We start from the raw sequence: 27,898 nt of genomic DNA, 5'->3' as shown, positions 1-27,898 counted from the left end.
CAGGGGCCGCTCTGGCCCTCCCAACTCTATGGTTGGTCCTCCAGAACTTTCTTTTTCCGTCCGATTTTTTCTGTTTTTTCCCGGTTTTTTTTTGTTTTTTCCGGGTTTTTTTCCCCCCTCATTCCCCCAATTTATTCCACGCTCTCGTCTCGTCCTCATCCTCACATTTTAATCCATCATGATTCTCCACAACGCCATCATTAGTAATAAAAAAAACCCCCCGCCCAACCCCCACCCATCCCCCCCAAATTCCCAAAATTCCCCAGGAATCCCCCAATTTCCCCCCTTTCTCTGGCCGGACCCCAAACCTCCCGATTTTTATCGAGGGTAGAAGGGGCCTGGATTTGGTCCCAAAAAAGGGGATGAATTTAGGAAAGGCAAAAAAAAAATCCTGCGAATTTTGGGATTTTTTTTGCCAATTTTCGTGGGATTTTTGTGGGATTTTTTGGGAATTTTCGTGGGATTTTTTGGGAATTTTGAGGGGATTTTTTGGGTGTTTTTTGGGAATTTTTTGGGAATTTTTGAGGGGGAAATTCCCTACTCGTAGTGGGCGATGAGCAGCATCATGGCCACGCCGGCCAGCAGCGCCAGGAGTTGCAGCAGGGCCTGGGCGGGGCCGGAATTCCGGAGGATTTCGGGAAGCACGGAGACGGTTCCCAGGTAAATGAATCCGCCGGCGGTGAAGGGAAGGATCCCGGAGACGGCTCCGGTTCCGGAACCTTCCGCCAGAAGGGAGCAGGCGGCTCCGGCCAAGGCGGCCACGGCGGTCAGAAGTTGCAGCAGCATGGCCTGATGGGAATGTCCAAGAAATTCCCCCAAAAAATGGCATCAAATCCCAAAAAATCCAGCTCTAAATGTTGTAAAAATAACCCCAAATCCTCACCCAAATCCCACAAAAATTGCCCCAAGTTCTGTAAAAATATCCCCAAAAAACAGCCCCAAATTCTGCAAAAATATCCCCAAAAACCAGCTCCAAATCCTGCAAAAATATCCCCAAAAACCAGCCCCAAGTCCTGCAAAAACAGCCCCAAATCCCACCCCAAATCCCATAAAAATGTTTCCAAACTCACCCCCAAATCCAGCAAAAATATCCCTAAAATCCAGTCCCAAATCCTGCAGAATTATCCCAAAATCCTGCCCCAAATCCTGCAAAAATGGCTCCAAATCCCCCCAAAAATAACCCCAAATCCTGTAAGAATTATCCCCAAATTGGTCCCAAAATCCTGCAAAATTACCCCAAATCCAGTGCCAGATCTCACAAAAATAGCCCCAAATCCAGTCCCAAATCCCACCCCAAATCCTGCAAAATTATCCCCAAATTCAGCCCCAAATCCCAAAAAAATACTCCTAAATTCAGCCCCAAATCTGTCCCAAAATCCCACAGAATTATCCCAAAATCCAGCTCCAAATCCTGCAAAAATGGCCCCAAATCCCAAAAAAATAACCCCAAATTCCCACCCCAAATCCCCTAAAAATGCCCCCAAATTCATCCCCGAACCCACCAAAAATATCCCCTAAAATCCAGCCCCAAATCCCTCAAAATTAACCCCAAATTGGTCCCAAAATCCCGCAAAATCCCCCCAAATCCATCCTGAAATCCCAAAAAATTGCTCCGAAATCCCTCTCGAAATCCCGCCAAGTTTTCCCCAAATCCCGCGGAATTCCCCCCAAAATTCCCTTAAAATTCCTGGAATTTTTCTCCTGCAATTCCCCCCCTTAAAATTCCATCAAAACCGCCAAAAATCTCCCCAAAAATTTCTTTTAAATTTTCCTTTAAATCCCTTTAAAAATCCTTTGGATCTTTTCCCAAAATCGCACCGGGAAGGGGGAGGGGGCGTGGCTTGCGGAAGTGGGCGGAGCCACGCACAGAGAGGGCGTGGCCACACCGCTAATCCCCTCCCAATATGGCGGCACCGGAAGTAACCACCGAGCCCACACCCGCCGCCTGGGGTGGGGGGGGCGCTCTGGCCTACCCACCACCCAACTCTATGGTCGGTCCTCCAGCGTCGTTTTTCCCCCTCAGATTTTTCCCGTTTTTTTCCCAGATTTTTTCCCCGAATCCCAGGATTTTTTTGTCACCTGTCCCTTGGAGCAGCCGGCGCGCAGCAGCAGGGCCATGTCCCCTAATTCGTGAGGAAGTTCGTGCAGCAGCACCGACAGCGCCGTCAGAGCCCCCCGGGCCGGGCTCCCCCAAAACGCCGCTCCCAGCGCCAGCCCGTCCGTGAAGTTGTGGGCGGCGTCGGCCGCCAGGTTCAGGTACCCCGATACCGCCATGGCTGCGCCCAAAAATCACCCGGGTTGAGCCCAAAATCAGCCTCGAGTTACCCCCAAATCGACCCTGAAGTGACCTCAAATTGGCCCAAATTTATCCCCAAATTTACCCCAAATTGGTCCTGAAGTGACCCCAAATTTATCCCCAAAGTGACCCCAAATTGGCCCCGAAATGACCCCAAATTTGCCCCCAAAGTGACCCCAAATTGGTCCTGAAGTGACCCCAAATTTACCCCTAAAGTGACCCCAAATTGGCCCAAAGTGACCCCAAATTGGTCCCAAAGTGACCCCAAATTGGTCCTGAAATGACCCCAAATTTATCCCCAAAGTGACCCCAAATTGGCCCCAAAGTGACCCCAAATTGGCCCAAAGTCCCCAAAATCCCCCCAAAAAATCCCCAAATCCTCCCCAAAATCCCCAAATCCCCTCCAAAAATCCCCAAATCTCCCCCAAAGTCCCCCCCAAATCACCCCCAAATGTCCCAAAATCCCCAAATCCCCCGAAAAAATCCCCAAATCCCCCCAAAAATCCCCAAATCCCCTCCAAAAATCCCCAAATCTCCCCCAAATGTCCCCAAACCCCCCAAAAATCCCCAAATCCCCCCCAAATCTTCTCAAATCCCCTCCAAAAATCCCCAAATCCCCCCAAATCCCCCCAAAAATCCCCAAAAATCCTCAAATTTCCCCCAGAATCCCCAAATCCCGCCCAAAATGTCCCCAAAAAATCCCCAAATCCCCCCAAAAAATCCCCAAATCCCCCCCAAAAATCCCCAAATCCCCCCAAATCCCCAAATCCTGCCCCAAAATCCCCAAATCCCCCCCAAATCTTCTCAAATCCCCCCAAATCACCCCAAAATCCCCCCCAAAAATCCCCAAATCCCCCCAAAAAATCCCCAAATCCCCCCAAAGCCACCCAAAATCCCCAAATCCCCCCCAAATCCCCCCAAAAAATCCCCAAATCTCCCCAAAACCCCTCCAAAAATCCTCAAATCTCCCCCAAATGTCCCCAAATCCCCTCCAAAAATCCCCAAATCCCCCCCAAATCCCCCCAAAAAATCCCCAAATCTCCCCAAATCCCCTCCAAAAATCCCCAAATTTCCTCAAATCCCCCCCAAAAATCCCCCAAAATCCCGAAATTTCCCCCAAATCCCCCCTCACCGGCTCTCTCCCCGTCCGGGCTCCTCCTGCGCTGGCCCTTGGTGGCCTTGGTGCCTTTTGTCCCCTTGGTGGCCTTGGTGGCCCCGGGGTCACCGTCGGCCTCGTCCTCGCTGGAGCTGTGCTTGGCTTTGTGGCCTGCCGCCCCAAAAAACCCCAAAATTCAGTGAAATCCACCCAAAATTCAATGAAATCCACCCAAATCTGCCCAAAATACACCCAAAATCCAATGAAATCCAACAAAATTCAATGAAATCCACCCAAATCTGCCCAAAATCCACCCAAAATCCAATGAAATCGAATAAAATCCAATGAAATAGAATAAAATCCAATGAAATCCACCCAAATCTGCCCAAAATCCACCCAAAATCCAATGAAATCCACCCAAAATCCAATGAAATCCACCCAAAATCCAATGAAATCCAACAAAATTCAATGAAATCCACCCAAAATCCAAAGAAATCCATCCAAATCTGCCCAAAATACACCAAAATTCAATGAAATCCAACAAAATTCAATGAAATCCACCCAAAATCCAATGAAATCCACCCAAATCTGCCCAAAATACACCAAAATCCAATGAAATCCACCCAAATCTGCCCAAAATACACCAAAATCCAATGAAATCCAACCAAATCTGCCCAAAATCCACCCAAAATCCAATGAAATCCAACAAAATTCAATGAAATCCACCCAAAATCCAATGAAATCCACCCAAATCTGCCCAAAATACACCCAAAATCCAATGAAATCCAACAAAATTCAATGAAATCAAATAAAATCCAATGAAATCCACCCAAATCTGCCCAAAATACACCAAAATCCAATGAAATCCGCCCAAATCTGCCCAAAATACACCAAAATCCAATGAAATCCACCCAAAATTCAATGAAATTCACCCAAATCTGCCCAAAATACACCAAAATCCAATGAAATCCACCCAAAATCCAATGAAATCCAACAAAATTCAATGAAATCCACCCAAAATCCAATGAAATCCACCCAAATCTGCCCAAAATACACCCAAAATCCAATGAAATCCAACAAAATTCAATGAAATCCGCCCAAATCTGCCCAAAATACACGAAAATTCAATAAAATCCACCCAAAATCCAATGAAATCCACCCAAAATTCAATGAAATCCACCCAAAGTGCCCAAAATCCAAAAAAAATCCACCCAAAATGGAACAAAATCCAACAAAATCCCCCAAATCCGCCCAAAATCCACCAAAATCCACCCAAAATCCACCCAAAATCCACCCAAATCCACCCCAAATCCACCCAAAATCCACCCAAAATCCACCCAAATCCACCCAAAGTCCATCCAAAAATCCCCGAAATCCACCCCAAATCTCTTTTCCCCTCAAAAAAATCCCAATTTTTGTCCCAAAATCCCCATTTTTTCCCCCAAAATCCCAATTTTCTCCCCCAAAAATCCCATTTTTTCCCCCCAAATCCCCATTTTTCCCCCAAAATCCCATTTTTTCCCCAAAAAATCCCAATTTTCCCCCCAAAAATCCCATTTTCTCCCCCAAGTCCCCATTTTTCCCCCCAAAAATCCCAATTTTTTCCCCCAAATCCCCAATTTTTGTCCCGAAATCTCAGATTTTTTCCCCAAACCCCCATTTTTCCCCCAAAATCCCCATTTTTTCCCCAAAACCCCCATTTTCCCCCCAAAAATCCCAATTTTCCCCCCAAAAATCCCAATTTTCCCCCCCAAATCCCCATTTTTTTTCCCAAATCCCCATTTTTCCCCCAAAATCCCATTTTTTTCCCCCAAAATCCCATTTTTCCCCCCAAAAATCCCATTTTTTCCCCCAAATCCCCAATTTTTTCGCCCAAAATCCCGTTTTTTTCCCAAAATCCCTGTTTTTCCCCCCCAATCCCGTTTTTTTCCCAAAATCCCCGTTTTTTCCCCCAAAATCCCCGTTTTCTCTCCTAAATCCCCATTTTTCCCCCCAAAAATCCCATTTTTTCCCCAAAATCCCATTTTCTTCCCAAAAATCCCATTTTCCCCCCCCAAGTCCCCATTTTTCCCCCCCAAATCCCCATTTTTTTCCCAAAACCCCCGTTTTTTCCCCCAAAATCCCCGTTTTCTCTCCTAAATCCCCATTTTCCCCCCAAAAATCCCATTTTTTTTCCCAAAACCCCCGTTTTTTCCCCCAAAATCCCAAATTTTTCTCCCAAAAATCCCAATTTTCCCCCCAAAATTCCCATTTTTCCCCCCAAAAATCCCATTTTCTTCCCAAAAATCCCCATTTTTCCCCCCAAAAATCCCAATTTTTCCCCCCAAATCCCCCATTTTTTCCCCCCCCAATCCCGTTTTTTCCCAAAATCCCCGTTTTTTCCCCCATTCTCCCCCCCGGTCTCACCGTGGCCGTGGCCGTGGCCGCAGTGCCGGACGCCCAGCTCCACCCCCAGGAAGGCGACGATTCCTGCCAGGACCCAGAGCCCCACGGCCAGAGCCTGCCCTGCCCAGCCAGAGACAAAAACTGGCACCCAACGGACCCAAAATGGGACAAAACGGACCCAAAATGCACCCAACGGACCCAAAATGCACCCAAACGGACCCAAAATGGGACAAAATGGGACAAAATGGGACAAAACGGACCCAAAATGGGACAAAACGGGCCCAAAATGCACCCAAACGGACCCAAAATGGGACAAAACGGACCCAAAATGCACCCAACGGACCCAAAATGGGACAAAACGGACCCAAAATGCACCCAAACGGACCCAAAATGGGACAAAATGGGACAAAATGCACCCAACGGACCCAAAATGGGACAAAATGGACCCAAAATGCACCCAAACGGACCCAAAATGGGACAAAATGGACCCAAAATGGGACAAAACGGACCCAAAATGCACCCAAACGGACCCAAAATGGGACAAAATGGAGCAAAATGGGACAAAATGGAGCAAAATGGGTCAGAAATGGGTCCAAAATGGGTCAAAATGGAGCCAAAATGCACCAAAATGGAGCAAAATGGGACAAAATGGACCCAAAATGGGACAAAATGGGATAAAATGGACCCAAAATGGGACAAAATGGAGCAAAATGGGACAAAATGGACCCAAAATGGGACAAAACGGACCCAAAATGCACCAAAATGGGATAAAATGGAGCAAAACTAGGACAAAATGGAGCAAAAATGGGTCAAAATGGACCCAAAATGGGACAAAACGGGCCCAAAATGGGACAAAATGGACCCAAAATGGGACAAAATGGACCCAAAATGGAGCAAAATGGACCCAAAATGGGACAAAATGGGACAAAACGGACCCAAAATGCACCCAACGGACCCAAAATGGGACAAAACGGACCCAAAACGGGACAAAATGGAGCAAAATGGGTCAGAAATGGGTCCAAAATGGGTCAAAATGGAGCCAAAATGCACCAAAATGGAGCAAAATGGGACAAAATGGACCCAAAATGGGACAAAATGGGATAAAATGGACCCAAAATGGGACAAAATGGACCCAAAATGGGACAAAATGGGACAAAACGGACCCAAAATGGGACAAAATGGACCCAAAATGGGACAAAACGGGCCCAAAATGGACCAAAATGGAGCAAAATGGGACAAAATGGGATAAAATGGAGCAAAACGGGACAAAATGGGACAAAAATGGTCCCAAAATGGAGCAAAATGGGACAAAATGGACCCAAAATGGGACAAAATGGAGCAAAATGGGACAAAATGGACCCAAAATGGGACAAAACGGACCCAAAATGCACCAAAATGGGATAAAATGGAGCAAAACTAGGACAAAATGGAGCAAAAATGGGTCAAAATGGACCCAAAATGGGACAAAACGGGCCCAAAATGGGACAAAATGGACCCAAAATGGGACAAAATGGACCCAAAATGGAGCAAAATGGACCCAAAATGGGACAAAATGGAGCAAAAATGGACCCAAAATGGGACAAAATGGGACAAAATGGGACAAAATGGACCCAAAATGGGACAAAATGGACCCAAAATGCACCAAAATGGAGCAAAAATGGAGCAAAAATGGCACCAAACGGACCCAAAATGGGACAAAATGGACCCAAAATGGGACAAAATGGAGCAAAATGGGACAAAACGGACCCAAAATGGGACAAAACGGACCCAAAATGGGACAAAATGGGACAAAATGGGATAAAATGGACCCAAAATGGGACAAAATGGACCCAAAATGGGACAAAATGGGACAAAATGGGATAAAATGGACCCAAAATGGGACAAAACGGGCCCAAAATGGGACAAAATGGGACAAAATGGACCCAAAATGGGACTAAATGGAGCAAAATGGACCCAAAATGGGACAAAAATGGAGCAAAATGGAACAAACGGACCCAAAATGGAACAAACGGACCCAAAATGGGACAAAATGGACCCAAAATGGGACAAAATGGACCCAAAATGGGACAAAATGGAGCAAAATGGGTCAGAATGGACCCAAAATGGACCAAAATGGAGCAAAATGGGTCAGAATGGACCAAAATGGGTCAGAATGGGTCAGAAATGGAGCAAAAATGGGACAAAATGGAGCAAAAATGGGACAAAATGGACCAAAAATGGGACAAAATGGACCAAAATGGAGCAAAATGGGTCAGAATGGAGTAAAAATGGGTCAGAAATGGACCAAGATGGGTCAAAATGAACCCAAAATGGACCAAAATGGGTCAAAATGGGTCAAAATGGGTCAAAATGGGTCAAAATGGGTCAGAATGGACCCAAAATGGGTCAGAATGGAGCAAAATGGATCCAAAATGGACCAAAATGGACCCAAAATGGGTCAGAAATGGTCCAAGATGGGTCAAAATGGACCAAAATAAACCCAAAATGGGTCAAAATGGACCAAAATGGACCCAAAATGGGTCAAAATGGACCCAAAATGCACCAAAATGGACCCAAAATGGGACAAAATGGAGCAAAAATGGGTCAGAAATGGGACAAAATGGGTCAAAATGAACCCAAAATGGACCCAAAATGGACCAAAATGGAGCAAAATGGGTCAAAAATGGAGCAAAAATGCACCAAAATGGAGCAAAATGGGTCAGAAATGGGTCAAAATGGACCCAAAATGGGTCAAAATGAATCAAAAATGGTCCAAAAATGGTCCCAAAATGGACCAAAATGGTCCAAAATGGACCAAAATGGACCAAAATGGTCCAAAAATGGTCCCAAAATGGTCCAAAAATGGACCAAAAATGGACCAAAAATGGACAAAAATGGACCCAAAATGGACCAAAATGGTCCAAAATGGACCAAAATGGTCCAAAAATGGTCCCAAAATGGTCCAAAAATGGACCAAAAATGGACAAAAATGGACCCAAAATGGACCAAAATGGACCCAAAATGGACCAAAAATGGTCCAAGATGGGTCAGAAATGGACCAAAAATGGGTCAAAATGGACCCAAACTGACACAAAATGGGACAAAATGGACCAAAAATGGACAAAAATGGACCCAAAATGGCACCAAATGGGCTCAAAATGGCCCAAAATGGCCCCAAAATGTCCCCAGATGTCCCCAAGGTGTCCCCAGGTGTCCCCAAGGTTTCCCCAAGATGTCCCCAGATGTCCCCAAGGTGTCCCCAGGGTCTCACCGTGCCCGTGGTGGGAGTGGCCGTGACCCTCGTGGTGCTCGTGGGGGGCTGTGGGGACAAAAGGGGTCCCCAAAGTGTCCCCAAATGTCCCAAAATCACCCCAAAATGTCCCCAAAGTGTCCCCAAATGCCCCAAAATCACCCCAAAATGTCCCCAAAGTGTCCCCAAATCCCCCAAAATGTCCCCAAAGTGTCCCCAAATGTCCCAAAATCACCCCAAAATGTCCCCAAAGTGTCCCCAAATCCCCCAAAATGTCCCCAAAGTGTCCCCAAATGTCCCAAAATCACCCCAAAATGTCCCCAAAGTGTCCCCAAATGCCCCAAAATCACCCCAAAATGTCCCCAAAGTGTCCCCAAATGCCCCAAAATCACCCCAAAATGTCCCCAAAGTGTCCCCAAATGCCCCAAAATCACCCCAAAATGTCCCCAGTGTCCCCAAATCGCCCCAAAATCACCCCAAAATGTCCCCAAAGTGTCCCCAAATCCCCCAAAATCACCCCAAAATGTCCCCAAAGTGTCGCCAAATGCCCCAAAACCACCCCAAAATGTCCCCATAGTGTCCCCAAAGTGTCCCCAACCCTCCAAAACTGCCCCAAATCCCCCCCAAAATGTCCCCAAACACCCCCAAAATGTCCCCAAAATGTCCCCAAACCCCCCAAGGTGTCCCCAAAATGTCCCCAATCCCCCCCAAAACTGCCCCAAACAGCCCCAAAATGTCCCCAAAAATGTCCCAAAATGCCCAAATGGCCCCAAAATGATCCCAAAATGTCCCCAAGGTGTCCCCAACCATCCCAAAATGTCCCCAGATGTCCCCAGATGTCCCCAAGGTGTCCCCAGGGTCTCACCGTGCCCGTGGTGGGAGTGGCCGTGACCCTCGTGGTGCTCGTGGGGGGCTGTGGGGACAAAAGGGGTCCCCAAAGTGTCCCCAAATGTCCCAAAATCACCCCAAAATGTCCCCAAAGTGTCCCCAAATGCCCCAAAATCACCCCAAAATGTCCCCAAAGTGTCCCCAAATGCCCCAAAATCACCCCAAAATGTCCCCAAAGTGTCCCCAAATCCCCCAAAATCACCCCAAAATGTCCCCAAAGTGTCCCCAAATCCCCCAAAATCACCCCAAAATGTCCCCAAAGTGTCCCCAAATGCCCCAAAATCACCCCAAAATGTCCCCAAAGTGTCCCCAAATCGCCCAAAATCACCCCAAAATGTCCCCAAAGTGTCCACAAATGCCCCAAAATCACCCCAAAGTGTCCCCAAATGTCCCAAAACCACCCCAAAATGTCCCCAAAGTGTCCCCAAATCCACCAAAATCACCCCAAAGTGTCCCCAAAGTGTCCCCAAATGGCCCAAAATCACCCCAAAATGTCCCCAAAGTGTCCCCAAATCGGCCAAAATCACCCCAAAATGTCCCCAAAGTGTCCCCAAATCCCCCAAAATGTCCCCAAAGTGTCCCCAAATCGCCCAAAATCACCCCAAAATGTCCCCAAAGTGTCCCCAAATGCCCCAAATCCCCCCCAAAATGTCCCCAAACACCCCCAAAATGTCCCCAAAATGTCCCCAAATCCCCCAAAACCACCCCAAAATGTCCCCATAGTGTCCCCAAAGTGTCCCCAACCCTCCAAAGCTGCCCCAAATCCCCCCCAAAATGTCCCCAAACCCCCCAAAATCCCCCCAAAATGTCCCCAAACGCCCCAAATATCCCCAAACCCCCCCAAAATGATCCCAAAGTGTCCCCAAACCCCCCAAAATGTCCCCAAAATGTCCCCAGACCCCCCAAGGTGTCCCCAAAATGTCCCAAATCCCCCCCAAAACTGCCCCAAACACCCCCAAAATGACCCCAAAAATGTCCCAAAATGCCCAAATGGCCCCAAAATGATCCCAAAATGTCCCCAAGGTGTCCCCAGCCATCCCAAAATGTCCCCAGGTGTCCCCAGATGTCCCCAGGGTCTCCAAATCCCCCAAAACCACCCCAAAATGTCCCCAAAATGTCCCCAAACTCCCCAAAATCCCCCAAAATGTCCCAAATCCCCCAAAATGTCCCCAAATCACCCAAAATGTCCCCAAAATGTCCCCAAACCCCCCAAGGTGTCCCCAAAATGTCCCCAAACCCCCCAAGGTGTCCCCAAAATGTCCCAAATCCCCCCCAAAACTGCCCCAAACAGCCCCAAAATGTCCCCAAAAATGTCCCAAAATGCCCAAATGGCCCCAAAATGATCCCAAAATGTCCCCAAGGTGTCCCCAGCCATCCCAAAGTGTCCCCAGATGTCCCCAGATGTCCCCAGATGTCCCCAAGGTGTCCCCAGGGTCTCACCGTGCCCGTGGTGGGAGTGGCCGTGACCCTCGTGGTGCTCGTGGGGGGCTGTGGGGACAAAAGGGGTCCCCAAAGTGTCCCCAAATCGCCCAAAATCACCCCAAAATGTCCCCAAAGTGTCCCCAAATCCACCAAAATCACCCCAAAATGTCCCCAAAGTGTCCCCAAATGCCCCAAAATCACCCCAAAATGTCCCCAAAGTGTCCCCAAATCCCCCAAAATCACCCCAAAATGTCCCCAAAGTGTCCCCAAATGCCCCAAAATCACCCCAAAATGTCCCCAAAGTGTCCCCAAATGTCCCAAAATCACCCCAAAATGTCCCCAAAGTGTCCCCAAATGCCCCAAAACCACCCCAAAATGTCCCCAAAGTGTCCCCAAATGCCCCAAAATAACCCCAAAATGTCCCCAAAGTGTCCCCAAATGTCCCAAAATGTCCCCAAAATGTCCCCAAAGTGTCCCCAAATGTCCCAAAATCACCCCAAAATGTCCCCAAAGTGTCCCCAAATCCCCCAAAATGTCCCCAAAGTGTCCCCAAATGGCCCAAAATCACCCAAAATGTCCCCAAAGTGTCCCCAAATCCCCCAAAATCACCCCAAAATGTCCCCAAAGTGTCCCCAAATGCCCCAAAATCACCCCAAAATGTCCCCAAAATGTCCCCAAACCCCCCAAGGTGTCCCCAAAATGTCCCAAATCCCCCCCAAAACTGCCCCAAACAGCCCCAAAATGACCCCAAAAATGTCCCAAAATGCCCAAATGGCCCCAAAATGATCCCAAAATGTCCCCAAGGTGTCCCCAGCCATCCCCAAATGTCCCCAGATGTCCCCAGATGTCCCCAAGGTGTCCCCAAGGTGTCCCCAGGGTCTCACCGTGCCCGTGGTGGGAGTGGCCGTGACCCTCGTGGTGCTCGTGGGGGGCTGTGGGGACAAAAGGGGTCCCCAAAGTGTCCCCAAATGTCCCAAAATCACCCCAAAATGTCCCCAAAGTGTCCCCAAATGTCCCAAAATCACCCCAAAATGTCCCCAAAGTGTCCCCAAATCGCCCAAAATGTCCCCAAAGTGTCCCCAAATGTCCCAAAATCACCCCAAAATGTCCCCAAAGTGTCCCCAAATCGGCCAAAATCACCCCAAAATGTCCCCAAAGTGTCCCCAAATGCCCCAAAATCACCCCAAAATGTCCCCAAAGTGTCCCCAAATGCCCCAAAATCACCCCAAAATGTCCCCAAAGTGTCCCCAAAGTGTCCCCAACCCTCCAAAGCTGCCCCAAATCCCCCCCAAAATGTCCCCAAACACCCCCAAAATGTCCCCAAAATGTCCCCAAAGCACCCAAAATGTCCCCAAAATGTCCCCAAACCCCCCAAAATGTCCCCAAAATGTCCCCAGACCAACCAAAATGTCCCCAAAATGTCCCCAGACCCCCCAAGGTGTCCCCAAAATGTCCCCAATCCCCCCCAAAACTGCCCCAAACAGCCCCAAAATGTCCCCAAAAATGTCCCAAAATGCCCAAATGGCCCCAAAATGATCCCAAAATGTCCCCAAGGTGTCCCCAGCCATCCCAAAATGTCCCCAGATGTCCCCAGATGTCCCCAAGGTGTCCCCAAGGTGTCCCCAGGGTCTCACCGTGCCCGTGGTGGGAGTGGCCGTGACCCTCGTGGTGCTCGTGGGGGGCTGTGGGGACAAAAGGGGTCCCCAAAGTGTCCCCAAATCGCCCAAAATCACCCCAAAATGTCCCCAAATCCCCCCAGATCACCCCAAAATGTCCCCAAAGTGTCCCCAAATGTCCCAAAATCACCCCAAAATGTCCCCAAAGTGTCGCCAAATGCCCCAAAACCACCCCAAAATGTCCCCAAAGTGTCCCCAAATCGCCCAAAATCACCCCAAAATGTCCCCAAAGTGTCGCCAAATGCCCCAAAACCACCCCAAAATGTCCCCAAAGTGTCCCCAAATCGCCCAAAATCACCCCAAAATGTCCCCAAAGTGTCCCCAAATGGCCCAAAATCACCCCAAAATGTCCCCAAAGTGTCCCCAAATGCCCCAAAATCACCCCAAAATGTCCCCAAAGTGTCCCCAAATGCCCCAAAATCACCCCAAAATGTCCCCAAAGTGTCCCCAAATGCCCCAAAATCACCCCAAAATGTCCCCAAATGCCCCAAAACCACCCCAAAATGTCCCCAAAGTGTCCCCAAATCGGCCAAAATCACCCCAAAATGTCCCCAAAGTGTCCCCAAATCCCCCAAAATCACCCCAAAATGTCCCCAAAGTGTCCCCAAATCCACCAAAAATGTCCCCAAAGTGTCCCCAAAGTGTCCCCAACCCTCCAAAACTGCCCCAAATCCCCCCAAAATGTCCCCAAACGCCCCAAAATGATCCCAAAGTGTCCCCAAACCCCCCAAATTGTCCCCAAAGTGTCCCCAAACCCCCCAAGGTGTCCCCAAAATGCCCCAAACAGCCCCAAAATGACCCCAAAAATGTCCCAAAATGCCCAAATGGCCCCAAAATGATCCCAAAATGTCCCCAAGGTGTCCCCAGCCATCCCCAAATGTCCCCAGATGTCCCCAGATGTCCCCAAGGTGTCCCCAGGGTCCCCAAATGCCCCAAAATCACCCCAAAATGTCCCCAAGGTGTCCCCAGATGTCCCCAAAATCACCCCAAAATGTCCCCAAAGTGTCCCCAAATTGCCCAAAATCACCCCAAAATGTCCCCAAAGTGTCCCCAAATGCCCCAAAATCACCCCAAAATGTCCCCAAAGTGTCCCCAAATGTCCCAAAATCACCCCAAAATGTCCCCAAAGTGTCCCCAAATGTCCCAAAATGTCCCCAAAGTGTCCCCAAATGCCCCAAAAATGTCCACAAAATGTCCTAAAACCACCCAAAATGTCCCCAAAGTGTCCCCAACCCTCCAAAACTGCCCCAAATCCCCCCCAAAATGTCCCCAAACACCCCCAAAATGTCCCCAAACCCCCCAAAATCCCCCCAAAATGTCCCCAAACCCCCCCAAAATGATCCCAAAGTGTCCCCAAACGCCCCAAAATGTCCCCAAAATGTCCCCAAACCCCCCAAGGTGTCCCCAAAATGTCCCCAATCCCCCCCAAAACTGCCCCAAACAGCCCCAAAATGACCCCAAAAATGTCCCAAAATGCCCAAATGGCCCCAAAATGATCCCAAAATGTCCCCAAGGTGTCCCCAGCCATCCCAAAATGTCCCCAGATGTCCCCAGGTGTCCCCAAGGTGTCCCCAGGGTCTCACCGTGCCCGTGGTGGGAGTGGCCGTGACCCTCGTGGTGCTCGTGGGGGGCTGTGGGGACAAAAGGGGTCCCCAAAGTGTCCCCAAATCGCCCAAAATCACCCCAAAATGTCCCCAAAGTGTCCCCAAATCCCCAAAATCACCCCAAAATGTCCCCAAAGTGTCCCCAAATGCCCCAAAATCACCCCAAAATGTCCCCAAAGTGTCCCCAAATGCACCAAAATCACCCCAAAATGTCCCCAAAGTGTCCCCAAATCCACCAAAATCACCCCAAAATGTCCCCAAAGTGTCCCCAAATGCCCCAAAATCACCCCAAAATGTCCCCAAAGTGTCCCCAAATGCCCCAAAATCACCCCAAAATGTCCCCAAAGTGTCCCCAAATGCCCCAAAATCACCCCAAAATGTCCCCAAAGTGTCCCCAAATCGCCCAAAATCACCCCAAAATGTCCCCAAAGTGTCCCCAAATGCCCCAAAATCACCCCAAAATGTCCCCAAAGTGTCCCCAAATGCCCCAAAATGTCCCCAAAGTGTCCCCAAAGTGTCCCCAAACCCCCCAAGGTGTCCCCAAAATGTCCCAAATCCCCCCCAAAATGCCCCAAACACCCCCAAAATGTCCCCAAAAATGTCCCAAAATGCCCAAATGGCCCCAAAATGGCCCCAAAATGTCCCCAAGGTGTCCCCAGCCATCCCCAAATGTCCCCAGATGTCCCCAGGTGTCCCCAAGGTGTCCCCAGGGTCTCACCGTGCCCGTGGTGGGAGTGGCCGTGACCCTCGTGGTGCTCGTGGGGGGCTGTGGGGACAAAAGGGGTCCCCAAAGTGTCCCCAAATGCCCCAAAATCACCCCAAAATGTCCCCAAAGTGTCCCCAAATGCACCAAAATCACCCCAAAATGTCCCCAAAGTGTCCCCAAATGTCCCAAAATCACCCCAAAATGTCCCCAAAGTGTCCCCAAATGCCCCAAAATCACCCCAAAATGTCCCCAAAGTGTCCCCAAATGCCCCAAAATCACCCCAAAATGTCCCCAAAGTGTCCCCAAATGCCCCAAAACCACCCCAAAATGTCCCCAAAGTGTCCCCAAATGCCCCAAAATCACCCCAAAATGTCCCCAAAGTGTCCCCAAATGCCCCAAAATCACCCCAAAATGTCCCCAAAGTGTCCCCAAATCGGCCAAAATCACCCCAAAATGTCCCCAAAGTGTCCCCAAATGCCCCAAAATCACCCCAAAATGTCCCCAAAGTGTCCCCAAATGCCCCAAAATCACCCCAAAATGTCCCCAAAATGTCCCCAAATCCCCCAAAAATGTCCACAAAATGTCCTAAAACCACCCAAAATGTCCCCAAAGTGTCCCCAAAGTGTCCCCAACCCTCCAAAACTGCCCCAAATCCCCCCCAAAATGCCCCAAACCCCCCAAAATGTCCCCAAAACTGCCCCCAATCCCCCCCAAAACTGCCGCAAACATCCCCAAAATGACCCCAAAAATGTCCCAAAATGCCCAAATGGCCCCAAAATGATCCCAAAATGTCCCCAAGGTGTCCCCAGCCATCCCAAAATGTCCCCAGATGTCCCCAGGTGTCCCCAAGGTGTCCCCAGGGTCTCCAAATCCCCCAAAATCACCCCAAAATGTCCCCAAAGTGTCCCCAAATGCCCCAAAATCACCCCAAAATGTCCCCAAAGTGTCCCCAGCCATCCCCAAATGTCCCTAGATGTCCCCAGGTGTCCCCAAGGTGTCCCCAAGGTGTCCCCAGGGTCTCACCGTGCCCGTGGTGGGAGTGGCCGTGACCCTCGTGGTGCTCGTGGGGGGCTGTGGGGACACAAGGGGTCCCCAAAGTGTCCCCAAATGTCCCAAAATCACCCCAAAATGTCCCCAAAGTGTCCCCAAATGCTCCAAAATCACCCCAAAATGTCCCCAAAGTGTCCCCAAATGCCCCAAAATCACCCAAAATGTCCCCAAAATGTCCCCAAACCCCCCAAGGTGTCCCCAAAATGTCCCAAATCCCCCCCAAAACTGCCCCAAACACCCCCAAAATGACCCCAAAAATGTCCCAAAATGCCCAAATGGCCCCAAAATGGCCCCAAAATGTCCCCAAGGTGTCCCCAGCCATCCCCAAATGTCCCCAGATGTCCCCAGATGTCCCCAAGGTGTCCCCAGGGTCTCACCGTGCCCGTGGTGGGAGTGGCCGTGACCCTCGTGGTGCTCGTGGGGGGCTGTGGGGACAAAAGGGGTCCCCAAAGTGTCCCAAAACCACCCCAAAATGCCCTAAAACGCCCCAAATCACACCAAAATCACCCCAAACAGCCCCAAAACTGCCCAGAAACAACAAAAAAAACCCCAAAACGTCCCAAACCACCCCTAAAACTGCCCCAAAACACCCAAAAATGTCCCAAAACCAACCCCAAACACCCCAAAATGTCCCAGATCACCCCAAATCAGAACAAAATCGCCCCCAAACAGCTCCAAAACCACTCCAAAACCGCCCCAAAACACCCAAAACACCCCAAAAACAACCAAAAAAACCCCAAAACACCCAAAACTCCCCAAAACGCACCCAGGGCGTGGGGGATGAGGTGCAGGAAGGCGTCCCCCAGCAAACCCCAAAACAGCCCCAAAACCATCCCAAAACTGCCCCAAAAGAGCCCCAAAAACACCCCAAAAACACCCCAAAAACAACCAAAAAAACCCCAAAACACCCCAAAACAACCAAAACACCCCAAAACGCCCCAAATTATACCAAAATCAACCCCAAACAGCCCCAAAAACACCCCAAAAACACCCAAAACTCCCCAAAATGACCCAAAACACCCCAAAATGACCCAAAACACCCCAAAATCGCACCCAGGGCGTGGGGGATGAGGTGCAGGAAGGCGTCCCCCAGCAAACCCCAAAACAGCCCCAAAACTGCCCAAATACAGCCCCAAAATCAACCCCAAAACAGCCCCAAAACAGCCTAAAAACAACCAAAAAATAACCAAAAAAACCCCAAAATGACCCAAAACCAACCCCAAACACCCCAAAATGTCCCAGACCACCCCAAATCAGAACAAAATCGTCCCCAAACAGCTCCAAAACCACCCCAGAAACACCCCAAAACAGCCCCAAAACAGCCCAAAAACAGCCAAAAAAAACCCAAAAAAACCCCAAAACGCCCCAAAATGACCCAAAATGACCCAAAACACCCCAAAAACACCCAAAGCGCACCCAGGGCGTGGGGGATGAGGTGCAGGAAGGCGTCCCCCAGCAAACCCCAAAACAGCCCCAAAAACCAGCCCAAGAACCACCCAAAACCACCCCAAAAACACCCCAAAAAACCCCAAAACACCCCAAAACGCCCCAAAATGACCCAAAATGACCCAAAATCGCACCCAGGGCGTGGGGGATGAGGTGCAGGAAGGCGTCCCCCAGCAAACCCCAAAACAGCCCCAAAAACCACCCCAAAATGTCCCAAAACCACCCCAAAACCGCCCAAAAATGTCCCAAAAACACCCCAAAAACACCCAAAACTCCCCAAAATGACCCAAAACACCCCAAAAACACCCCAAAACGCCCCAAATCGCACCCAGGGCGTGGGGGATGAGGTGCAGGAAGGCGTCCCCCAGCAAACCCCAAAACAGCCCAAAACCACCCCAAAAACAACTAAAAAAACCCCAAAATGCCCCAAATACAGCCCCAAAAACACCCCAAAAACAACCAAAAAAACCCCAAAACACCCCAAAAAGCCCCAAAACGTCCCAAACCGCACCCAGGGCGTGGGGGATGAGGTGCAGGAAGGCGTCCCCCAGCAAACCCCAAAACAGCCCCAAAAACACCCCAAGAACCACCCAAAAATCACCCTAAAACCGCCCAAAAACAGCCCAAAAAACCCCAAAACACCCCAAAACGCCCCAAAATGACCCAAAATGACCCAAAAACAACCCCAAACACCCCAAAATGTCCCAGACCACCCCAAATCAGAACAAAATCGTCCCCAAACAGCTCCAAAACCACCCCAAAAACACCCCAAAACAGCCCCAAAAACACCCCAAAAACAACCAAAAAAAACCCAAAAAAACCCCAAAACGCCCCAAAACACCCCAAAATGACCCAAAACGCCCCAAAATCGCACCCAGGGCGTGGGGGATGAGGTGCAGGAAGGCGTCCCCCAGCAAACCCCAAAACAGCACAAAACCACCCCAAAAAAACACCCCAAAAACCCCCCCAAACAGCCCCAAAAACAGTCCAAAAACAACCAAAAAATAACCAAAAAAACACCAAAACGCCCCAAAACACCCCAAAACATCCCAAACAGCCCCAAACCACCCCAAAACACCCTAAAACGCCCCAAATCATACCAAAATCACCCCCAAACAGCCCCAAAACCACCCCAAAACTGCCCAAATACAGCCCCAGAAACACCCCAAAAACAACCCAAAAACGACCAAAAAAACCCCAAAACACCCCAAAATGACCCAAAAAGCCCCAAAACACCCCAAAACTCCCCAAAATGACCCAAAACTCCCCAAAAACACCCAAACCACCCCAAAATCGCACCCAGGGCGTGGGGGATGAGGTGCAGGAAGGCGTCCCCCAGCAAACCCCAAAACAGCCCCAAAAACACCCCAAAACCGCCCAAATACAGCCCCAAAAACAGCCCAAAACCACCCCAAAACACCCCAAAATGTCCCAAAAACACCCCAAAATGTTCCAAAACACCCAAAACCAGCCCAAAATGTCCCAAAACCACCCCAAAACGCCCCAAATCATACCAAAATCAACCCCAAACAGCCCCAAAACCACCCCAAAACTGCCCAAATACAGCCCCAGAAACACCCCAAAAACAACCCAAAAACGACCAAAAAACACCCCAAAAACAACCAAAAACGCCCCAAAACACCCCAAAATGACCCAAAATGTCCCAAAATCGCACCCAGGGCGTGGGGGATGAGGTGCAGGAAGGCGTCCCCCAGCAAACCCCAAAACAGCCCCAAAAACACCCCAAAACTGCCCAAATACAGCCCCAAAAACACCCCAAAACCACCCCAAAACCACCCCAAAAACAACCAAAAAAACCCCAAAACACCCCAAAATGACCCAAAACACCCAAAACCAGCCCCAAAACCAGCCCAAAATGTCCCAAAACCACCCCAAACCACCACAGATCATACCAAAATCAACCCCAAACAGGCCCAAAAACACCCCAAAACTGCCCAAATACAGCCCCAGAAACACCCCAAAAACAACCAAAAAAAACCCAAAAAAACCCCAAAACGCCCCAAAACACCCCAAAATGACCCAAAACTCCCCAAAATCGCACCCAGGGCGTGGGGGATGAGGTGCAGGAAGGCGTCCCCCAGCAAACCCCAAAACAGCACAAAAACACCCCAAAAACACCCCAAAACAGCCCCAAACACAGCCCAAAAACAACCAAAAAAAACCCAAAACGCCCCAAAATGACCCAAAATGACCCAAAATGACCCAAAACTCCCCAAATCGCACCCAGGGCGTGGGGGATGAGGTGCAGGAAGGCGTCCCCCAGCAAACCCCCGGCGGCGAAGCTGAGCAGGAGCCGCAGGAGCCCCCGGCGCCGCGGGGACCCCGAATCCGCCGGCAGCAGCAGCAGCAGCAGCTGTGGGGCCAGGGACACCCCCAGGGCCGCCCCCAGCGTCTGTTTGGGGTGAAAAAATGGGGGATTGGGAAAAAAATGGGGGTTTTTGGGGTGAAAAATGGGGGGTTTGGGGTGAAAATGGGGGGTTTGGGAAAAAAAAATGGGGGTTTTTGGGGGGAAAATGGGGGTTGAAAGGGTTAAAAATGGGGGTTTTGGGGGTTAAAAATGGGGGTTTTGGGCGGGATGGGGTTTAAAGGGTTAAAAATGGGGTTGAAAGGGTTAAAAATGGGGGTTTGGGGGTTAAAAATGGGGGTTTGGGGGGGAATGGGGTTGAAAGGGTTAAAAGTGGGGATTAAAGAGTTAAAAATGGGGATTTTTGGGGAAAAATGGGGGTTTTGGGGGTTAAAAATGAGGATTTTTGGGGGGGAATGGGTTGAAAGGGTTAAAAATGGGGATGAAAGGGTTAAAAGTGGGGATGAAAGGGTTAAAAATGGGGGTTTTGGGTGAAAATGGGGGGTTTGGGGGGAAAAATGGGGGGTTTGGGAAAAAAAAATGGGGTTTTTGGGGGGAAAATGGGGGGTTTGGGGGGTTTGGGGTGAAAAATGGGGGGTTTGGGGGAAAAATGGGGCTTTGGGAAAAAAAATGGGGGGTTTGGGAAAAAAAAATGGGGCTTTGGGAAAAAAAAGGGGGTTTTGGGAAAAAAAAATGGGGGTTTTTGGGGGGAAAATGGGGGTTGAAAGGGTTAAAAATGGGGTTGAAAGGGTTAAAAATGGGGGTTTTGGGGGTTAAAAATGGGGGTTTGGGGGGGAATGGGGTTGAAAGGGTTAAAAGTGGGGGTTTTGGGGGGGATGGGGTTTAAAGGGTTAAAAATGGGGGTTTAAAGGGTTAAAAATGGGGTGGAAAGGGTTAAAAATGGGGTGGAAAGGGTTAAAAATGGGGATTAAAGGGTTAAAAATGGGGATTTTTGGGGGGAATGGGGTTTAAAGGGTTAAAAATGGGGTGGAAAGGGTTAAAAATGGGGGTTTTGGGGTTAAAAATGGGGGTTTTGGGGGGAAAAAATGGGGGTTTAAAGGGTTAAAAAAGAGGGTTTTGGGGGGAAATGGGGTTTAAAGGGTTAAAAATGGGGGTTTGGGGTGAAAAATGGGGGTTTTGGGAAAAAAAATGGGGGTTTTGGGGGGAAAATGGGGTTTAAAGGGTTAAAAATGGGGGTTTAAAGGGTTAAAAATGGGGTGGAAAGGGTTAAAAATGGGGTGGAAAGGGTTAAAAATGGGGATTTTTGGGGGGAATGGGGTTTAAAGGGTTAAAAATGGGGTGGAAAGGGTTAAAAATGGGGGTTTTGGGGGTTAAAAATGGGGGGTTTGGGGGAAAAATGGGGGGTTTGGGAAAAAAATGGGGGTTTGGGGAGAAAAATGGGGAGTTTGGGGGGAAAATGGGGGTTTTTGGGGGGAAATGGGGGTTTGGGGTTAAAAATGGGGGTTTTGGGGGGAAAAATGGGGGTTTAAAGGGTTAAAAATGAGGGTTTTGGGGGGAAATGGGGTTTAAAGGGTTAAAAATGGGGGTTTGGGGTGAAAAATGGGGGTTTTGGGAAAAAAATGGGGGTTTTGGGGGGGCCAATGGGGTTTAAAGGGTTAAAAATGGGGGTTTAAAGGGTTAAAAATGGGGTGGAAAGGGTTAAAAATGGGGATTAAAGGGTTAAAAATGGGGTTTAAAGGGTTAAAAATGGGGATTTTTGGGGTTAAAAATGAGGATTTTTGGGGTTAAAAATGGGGATTTTGGGGGTTAAAAATGAGGATTTTGGGGTTAAAATGGGGATTTTGGGGGTTAAAAATGGGGATTTTGGGGGGAGAATGGGGTGGAAAGGGTTAAAAATGGGGTGGAAAGGGTTAAAAATGAGGATTTTTGGGGTTAAAAATGGGGATTTTTGGGGAAAAATGGGGGGTTTGGGGTTAAAAATGAGGGTTTTGGGGGGAAAAATGGGATTGAAAGGGTTAAAAGTGGGGTTTAAAGGGTTAAAAATGAGAATTTTTGGGGTTAAAAATGGGGATTTTGGGGGTTAAAAATGAAGATTTTTGGGGTTAAAAATGGGGATTTTTGGGGAAAAATGGGGATTTTGGGGGTTAAAAATGGGGATTTTTGGGGGGGAATGGGTTGAAAAGGTTAAAAATGGGGATGAAAGGGTTAAAAGTGGGGTTTAAAGGGTTAAAAATGAGGATTTTGGGGGTTAAAAATGAGGATTTTTGGGGAAAAATGGGGGTTTTGGGGGTTAAAAATGGGGGTTTGGGGAAAAATGAGGATTTTGGGGGTTAAAAATGGGGGTTTTTGGGGCGGGAATGGGGTTGAAAGCGTTAAAAATGGGGATGAAAGGGTTAAAAATGAGAATTTTTGGGGTTAAAAATGAGGATTTTTGGGGAAAAATGGGGATTTTTGTGTTAAAAATGGGGATTTTGGGGGTTAAAAATGGGGATTTTGGGGTTGAATGGGGTTTAAAGGGTTAAAAATGAGGATTTTGGGGGTCAAAAATGAGGATTTTTAGGTTAAAAAGGAGGATTTTTGGGTTAAAAATGAGGATTTTAGGGTGAAAAAGGAGGATTTTTGGGTTAAAAATGAGGATTTTGGGTGAAAAAGGGGAATTTTTGGGTTAAAAAGGAGGATTTTGGGTTAAAAATGAGGATTTTGGGGTGAAAAAGGAGGATTTTAGGGTGAAAAAGGAGGATTTTTGGGTTAAAATGAGAATTTTAGGGTGAAAAAGGAGGATTTTTGGGTTAAAAATGAGGATTTTTGGGTTAAAAATGAGGATTTTTGGGTGAAAAATGAGGATTTTTGGGTTAAAAATTAGGATTTTTGGGTTAAAAAGGAGGATTTTTGGGTGAAAAATGAGAATTTTTGGGTTAAAAATGAGAATTTTTGGGTTAAAAATGAGGATTTTGGGTGAAAAAGGAGGATTTTTGGGTTAAAAATAAGAATTTTAGGGTGAAAAAGGAGGATTTTTGGGTTAAAAATGAGGATTTTAGGGTGAAAAATGAGAAATTTTGGGTTAAAAATGAGGATTTTTGGGTGAAAAATGAGGATTTTGGGGTTAAAAATGAGAATTTTTGGGTTAAAAATGAGGATTTTGGGTGAAAAAGGAGGATTTTAGGGGGAAATGGGGTTTAAAGGGTTAAAAATGGGATTTTTGGGGGGATTAAATGAGAATTTGGGGGTCCCAGAGGGGAAATTTGGGGGGTCCCAAAAAGAGTTTGGAAATCTTGGGGTGTTTTTAGGATATTTTAGGATGAATTTGGGTATTTTTAATCCATTTTTAAGGCATTTTGGGGCATTTTTAAAGAAGATTTTTGGGGTGTTTTGGGCCATTTTTGGGGGATTTTGGGAAATTTTGGGGGAAGATTTTTAGGGAATTTTGGGTCAATTTTGGGGGAATTTTAGGGAATTTTGGGTCAATTTTGGGGTAATTTTTAAGTAATTTAAAACAATTTTAAACAAGATTTTTGAGGAATTTTGGGTCAATTTTGGGGGGATTTTTAGGGAATTTTGGGTCAATTTTGGGGTAATTTTTAAGGTATTTTAAAACAATTTTAAAGAGGATTTTTGGGAAATTTTGGGAAATTTTTAGGGAATTTTGGGTCAATTTGGGGGGATTTTTAGGATATTTTGGGTCAATTTTGGGGGATTTTTAAGGTATTTTAAAACAATTTTAAAGATTTTTTTGGGATATTTTGGGTCATTTTTGGGGGATTTTTAGGGAATTTTTGGGTCAATTTTTGGGGGATTTTTAGGGAATTTTGGGTCATTTTTGGGGGGATTTTTAGGATATTTTGGGTCATTTTTTGGGGTAATTTTTAAGGTATTTTGTGGCATTTTTAAAGAAGATTTTTGGGGTATTTTGGGTCATTTTTGGGGTAATTTTTAAGGTATTTTGGGGCATTTTTAAAGAAGATTTTTGGGGTATTTTGGGTCATTTTTTGGGGCATTTTTAAGGTATTTTGGGGCATTTTTAAGGAAGGTTTTTGGGGTATTTTGGGGTAATTTTTAAGGTATTTTGGGGCATTTTTAAGGAAGATTTTTGGGGTATTTTGGGTCATTTTTTGGGGCATTTTTAAGGTATTTTGGGGCATTTTTAAGGAAGGTTTTTGGGGTATTTTGGGTCATTTTTTGGGGCATTTTTAAGGTATTTTGGGGCATTTTTAAGGAAGGTTTTTGGGGTATTTTGGGGTAATTTTAAGGTATTTTGGGGCATTTTTAAGGAAGGTTTTTGGGGTATTTTGGGGTAATTTTTGGGGTAATTTTTAAGGTATTTTGGGGAATTTTTAAAGAAGGTTTTTGGGGTATTTTGGGTCATTTTTGGGGTAATTTTTAAGGAAGGTTTTTGGGGCATTTTTAAGGTATTTTGGGGCATTCTTAAGGAAGATTTTTGGGGTATTTTGGGGTAATTTTGAAGGTATTTTGTGGCATTTTTAAAGAAGATTTTTGGGGCATTTTGGCTGATTTTTGAGGCAAATTTGAGGACATTTAGAGAAAGATTTGGGGCTATTTTGGGATTTTTTTTTGGGGGGGGGGGGGGGATCTCTCACCTGCAGCCACACCTGGGCGGTGTCCGGGCGGGTTTTGGGGTGCCCATAGAGGTGGGGGTGGGGATCCTGGGGGTGCCCCGAGGCTGGGGGGGGGTCCTGGTGCCCCTCCCCCAGCCCCAGCACCAGCAGGGTGAGGATGAGGAAGGGGAGCCCCATGGGAAGGGCCAAAATTTAGGGGGGAGGGGGGGGGTGGGTCCTGGAAGGGAAAATAAAGGGTTAATGTGGGGAGGGGGTCCCCAAAATCATCCCCTCAAGAACTCTAAAATCATCCCAAAACCACCCCAAATTCCCTTAGAGTCCCCCCAAGACCCTCTAAAACCCCCTCAGGACCCCCCAAAACTCTCAGGAAGCCAAATATCACCCCAAAAATCTTCTCAGGATCCCCCAAATCCCCTCAGGATCTGCCAAATTCCCTCAGAACCCCTCAAATAGAATCCAAGACCCCCCAAAATCCCTCAGGATCCTACAAATTACCTCAGGGCTCCCCCAAAATCCCTCAGGATCCTACAAATTACCTCAGGGCTCCCCCAAAATCCCTCAGGATCCTACAAATTACCTCAGGACTCCCCCAAAATCCCTCAGGATCCTACAAAAACCCTCAGGGCTCCCCAAAACCCCTCAGGCTCCTACAAATTACCTCAGGGCTCCCCAAAACCCCTCAGGATCCTTCAAAAACCCTCAGGGCTCCCCAAAATCCCTCAGGATCCTTCAGAAACCCTCAGGACACCCCAAAACCCCTCAGGATCCTACAAATTACCTCAGGGCTCCCCAAAATCCCTCAGGATGCTACAAATTACCTCAGGGCTCCCCAAAACCTCTCAGGATCCTACAAAAACCCTCAGGGCTCCCCAAAATCCCTCAGGATCCTACAAATTACCTCAGGGCTCCCCCAAAACCTCTCAGGATCCTACAAATTACCTCAGGGCTCCCCAAAATCCCTCAGGATCCTACAAATTACCTCAGGGTTCCCCAAAACCCCTCAGGATCCTACAAATTACCTCAGGGCTCCCCAAAATCCCTCAGGATCCTACAAAAACCCTCAGGGCTCCCCAAAACCCCTCAGGATCCTACAAATTACCTCAGGGCTCCCCAAAATCCCTCAGGATCCTACAAATTACCTCAGGGCTCCCCAAAACCCCTCAGGATCCTACAAATTACCTCAGGGCTCCCCAAAACCCCTCAGGATCCTACAAATTACCTCAGGGCTCCCCCAAAATCCCTCAGGATCCTACAAATTACCTCAGGACTCCCCAAAATCCCTCAGGATCCTACAAATTACCTCAGGGTCCCCCAAAATCCCTCAGGATCCTACAAATTACCTCAGGGCTCCCCAAAATCCCTCAGGATCCTTCAAAAACCCTCAGGGCCCCCCAAAATCCCTCAGGATCCTTCAAAAACCCTCAGGGCTCCCCAAAATCCCTCAGGATCCTACAAATTACCTCAGGGCTCCCCAAAATCGCTCAGGATCCTTCAAAAACCCTCAGGGCTCCCCAAAACCCCTCAGGATCCTACAAAAACCCTCAGGACTCCCCAAAATCCCTCAGGATCCTACAAATTACCTCAGGGCTCCCCAAAATCCCTCAGGATGCTACAAATTACCTCAGGACACCCCAAAATCCCTCAGGATCCTTCAAAAACCCTCAGGGCTCCCCAAAATCCCTCAGGATCCTACAAATTACCTCAGGGCTCCCCAAAATCCCTCAGGATCCTACAAATTACCTCAGGGCTCCCCAAAATCCCTCAGGATCCTACAAATTACCTCAGGACTCCCCCAAAATCCCTCAGGATCCTACAAATTACCTCAGGACTCCCCAAAATCCCTCAGGATCCTTCAGAAACCCTCAGGGCTCCCCAAAACCCCTCAGGATCCTTCAAAAACCCTCAGGGCTCCCCCAAAATCCCTCAGGATCCTTCAAAAACCCTCAGGGCTCCCCAAAACCCCTCAGGATCCTTCAAAAACCCTCAGGACACCCCAAAATCCCTCAGGATCCTTCAAAAACCCTCAGGGCTCCCCAAAATCCCTCAGGATCCTACAAATTACCTCAGGGTCCCCCAAAATCCCTCAGGATCCTACAAATTACCTCAGGGCTCCCCAAAATCCCTCAGGATCCTTCAAAAACCCTCAGGGCTCCCCAAAATCCCTCAGGATCCTTCAAAAACCCTCAGGACCCCCCCAAAATCCCTCAGGATCCTACAAATTACCTCAGGGCTCCCCAAAATCCCTCAGGATCCTTCAAAAACCCTCAGGGCTCCCCAAAACCCCTCAGGATCCTACAAATTACCTCAGGGTCCCCCAAAACCACTCAGGATCCTACAAATTACCTCAGGGCTCCCCCAAAACCCCTCAGGATCCTACAAATTACCTCAGGACTCCCCAAAATCCCTCAGGATCCTTCAAAACCCCTCAGAACCCCCTCAGGACCCCCAAACACCCTTCAAACCCCCTCAGGATCCTCCAAAGCCCCTCAGGACCCCCCAAATCCCCTCAGGATCCCCAAATCCCCTCAGGATCCTCCAAAGCCCCTCAGGACCCTCCCAAACCCCTCAGGATCCTTCAAAACCCCTCAGGATCCCCAAATCCCCTCAGAAGCCCCTCAGGACCCCCAAACCCCCCTCAAATCACCTCAGGATCCTCCAAAACCCCTCAGGATCCCCAAATCACCTCAGGACCCCCAACCCCCGCCTCAAGATTCTCCTCAGGACCCCTCAAACCCCCACCCCGCCTTCCCAGTACCCCTCCCTGACCCTTTCCATCCCCCCAGCTCCCTCCAGGATGCCCCAAAACCCTCTCAAAACCCCCGAGATCGCCCCAAAATCCGCGGGGTCCCTCCCGGGGTCGTTCCGGTACCTCCAAAAGCCCGGGAACGTGGCAAGGCGAGATCTCGCGAGATCCCGCGGGAAGTGAGGGCGTGGCTTAAGGGCAAAATCCGCCCTGAGTAAAGATGGCGGCTCGGCTTCGCGCGAAACCTCGCGAGATTTCGCGCGGGAAGAAAAGCAGGGGACGTGACTTAAGGGCAAAGCCTGCCCGTACTAAACATGGCAACGAAACGTCGGGTAAAACCTCGCGAGATTTAGCACGGATAAAGGGGCGTGGCTTAAGGGCACCACCTGCCCGTATTTAAGATAACAGCAAGACTTCGGACGAAACCTCGCGAGATTTTGCGCGGGACAAGAAGGGC

At 48.5% G+C, this 27,898-nt stretch overlaps 1 protein-coding gene across 11 annotated transcripts; it reads right to left on the bottom strand.

Annotated features, from left to right (window-relative positions):
• Nucleotides 1–147: 147 nt before the first annotated feature.
• On the bottom strand, nt 148–27,628 carry SLC39A7 (solute carrier family 39 member 7). 11 transcript variants are annotated; one of them, XM_086870714.1, is made up of 16 exons: nt 27,568–27,618; nt 24,720–24,915; nt 20,043–20,211; nt 16,730–16,777; nt 16,326–16,373; nt 15,315–15,362; nt 14,576–14,623; nt 12,951–12,998; nt 12,201–12,248; nt 11,335–11,382; nt 9,872–9,919; nt 9,028–9,075; nt 5,805–5,897; nt 3,429–3,563; nt 2,080–2,276; nt 148–789 (listed from the first exon to the last, which is right to left on the bottom strand). In XM_086870714.1, exons 2-16 carry the CDS (start codon nt 24,873–24,875, stop codon nt 538–540), a joined length of 1,434 nt encoding a protein of 477 aa, XP_086726840.1. In that variant the 5' UTR covers nt 24,876–24,915; nt 27,568–27,618; the 3' UTR covers nt 148–537. The 11 variants fall into 11 exon arrangements, with proteins under 11 accessions (XP_086726840.1, XP_086726839.1, XP_086726841.1 ...); XM_086870713.1 differs by having other exon boundaries at nt 5,799–5,897; nt 27,568–27,616; XM_086870715.1 differs by lacking the exon at nt 9,872–9,919.
• Between the last annotated feature and the right edge of the window lie 270 nt (nt 27,629–27,898).

This window comes from Cyanistes caeruleus, chromosome 33, assembly GCF_971803275.1.
Source record: "Cyanistes caeruleus chromosome 33, bCyaCae1.hap1.1, whole genome shotgun sequence".
NCBI lineage: Eukaryota > Metazoa > Chordata > Aves > Passeriformes > Paridae > Cyanistes > Cyanistes caeruleus.
The sequence above is the reverse complement of the archived record's forward strand: the minus strand, read 5'-3'. Positions and strand labels throughout refer to the sequence as shown.

Coding starts and splice junctions, on each gene's coding strand:
- SLC39A7 (XM_086870713.1), bottom strand. CDS start 24,875: ATGGGGCTCCCCTTCCTCATCCTCACCCTGCTGGTGCTGGGGCTGGGG. Junction 12,999..14,575: donor CCACTCCCACCACGGGCACG/GTGAGACCCTGG, acceptor TTGTCCCCACAG/CCCCCCACGAGCACCACGAG. Junction 3,564..5,798: donor CGGCCACGGCCACGGCCACG/GTGAGACCGGGG, acceptor TTGGGGCGGCAG/GCCACAAAGCCAAGCACAGC.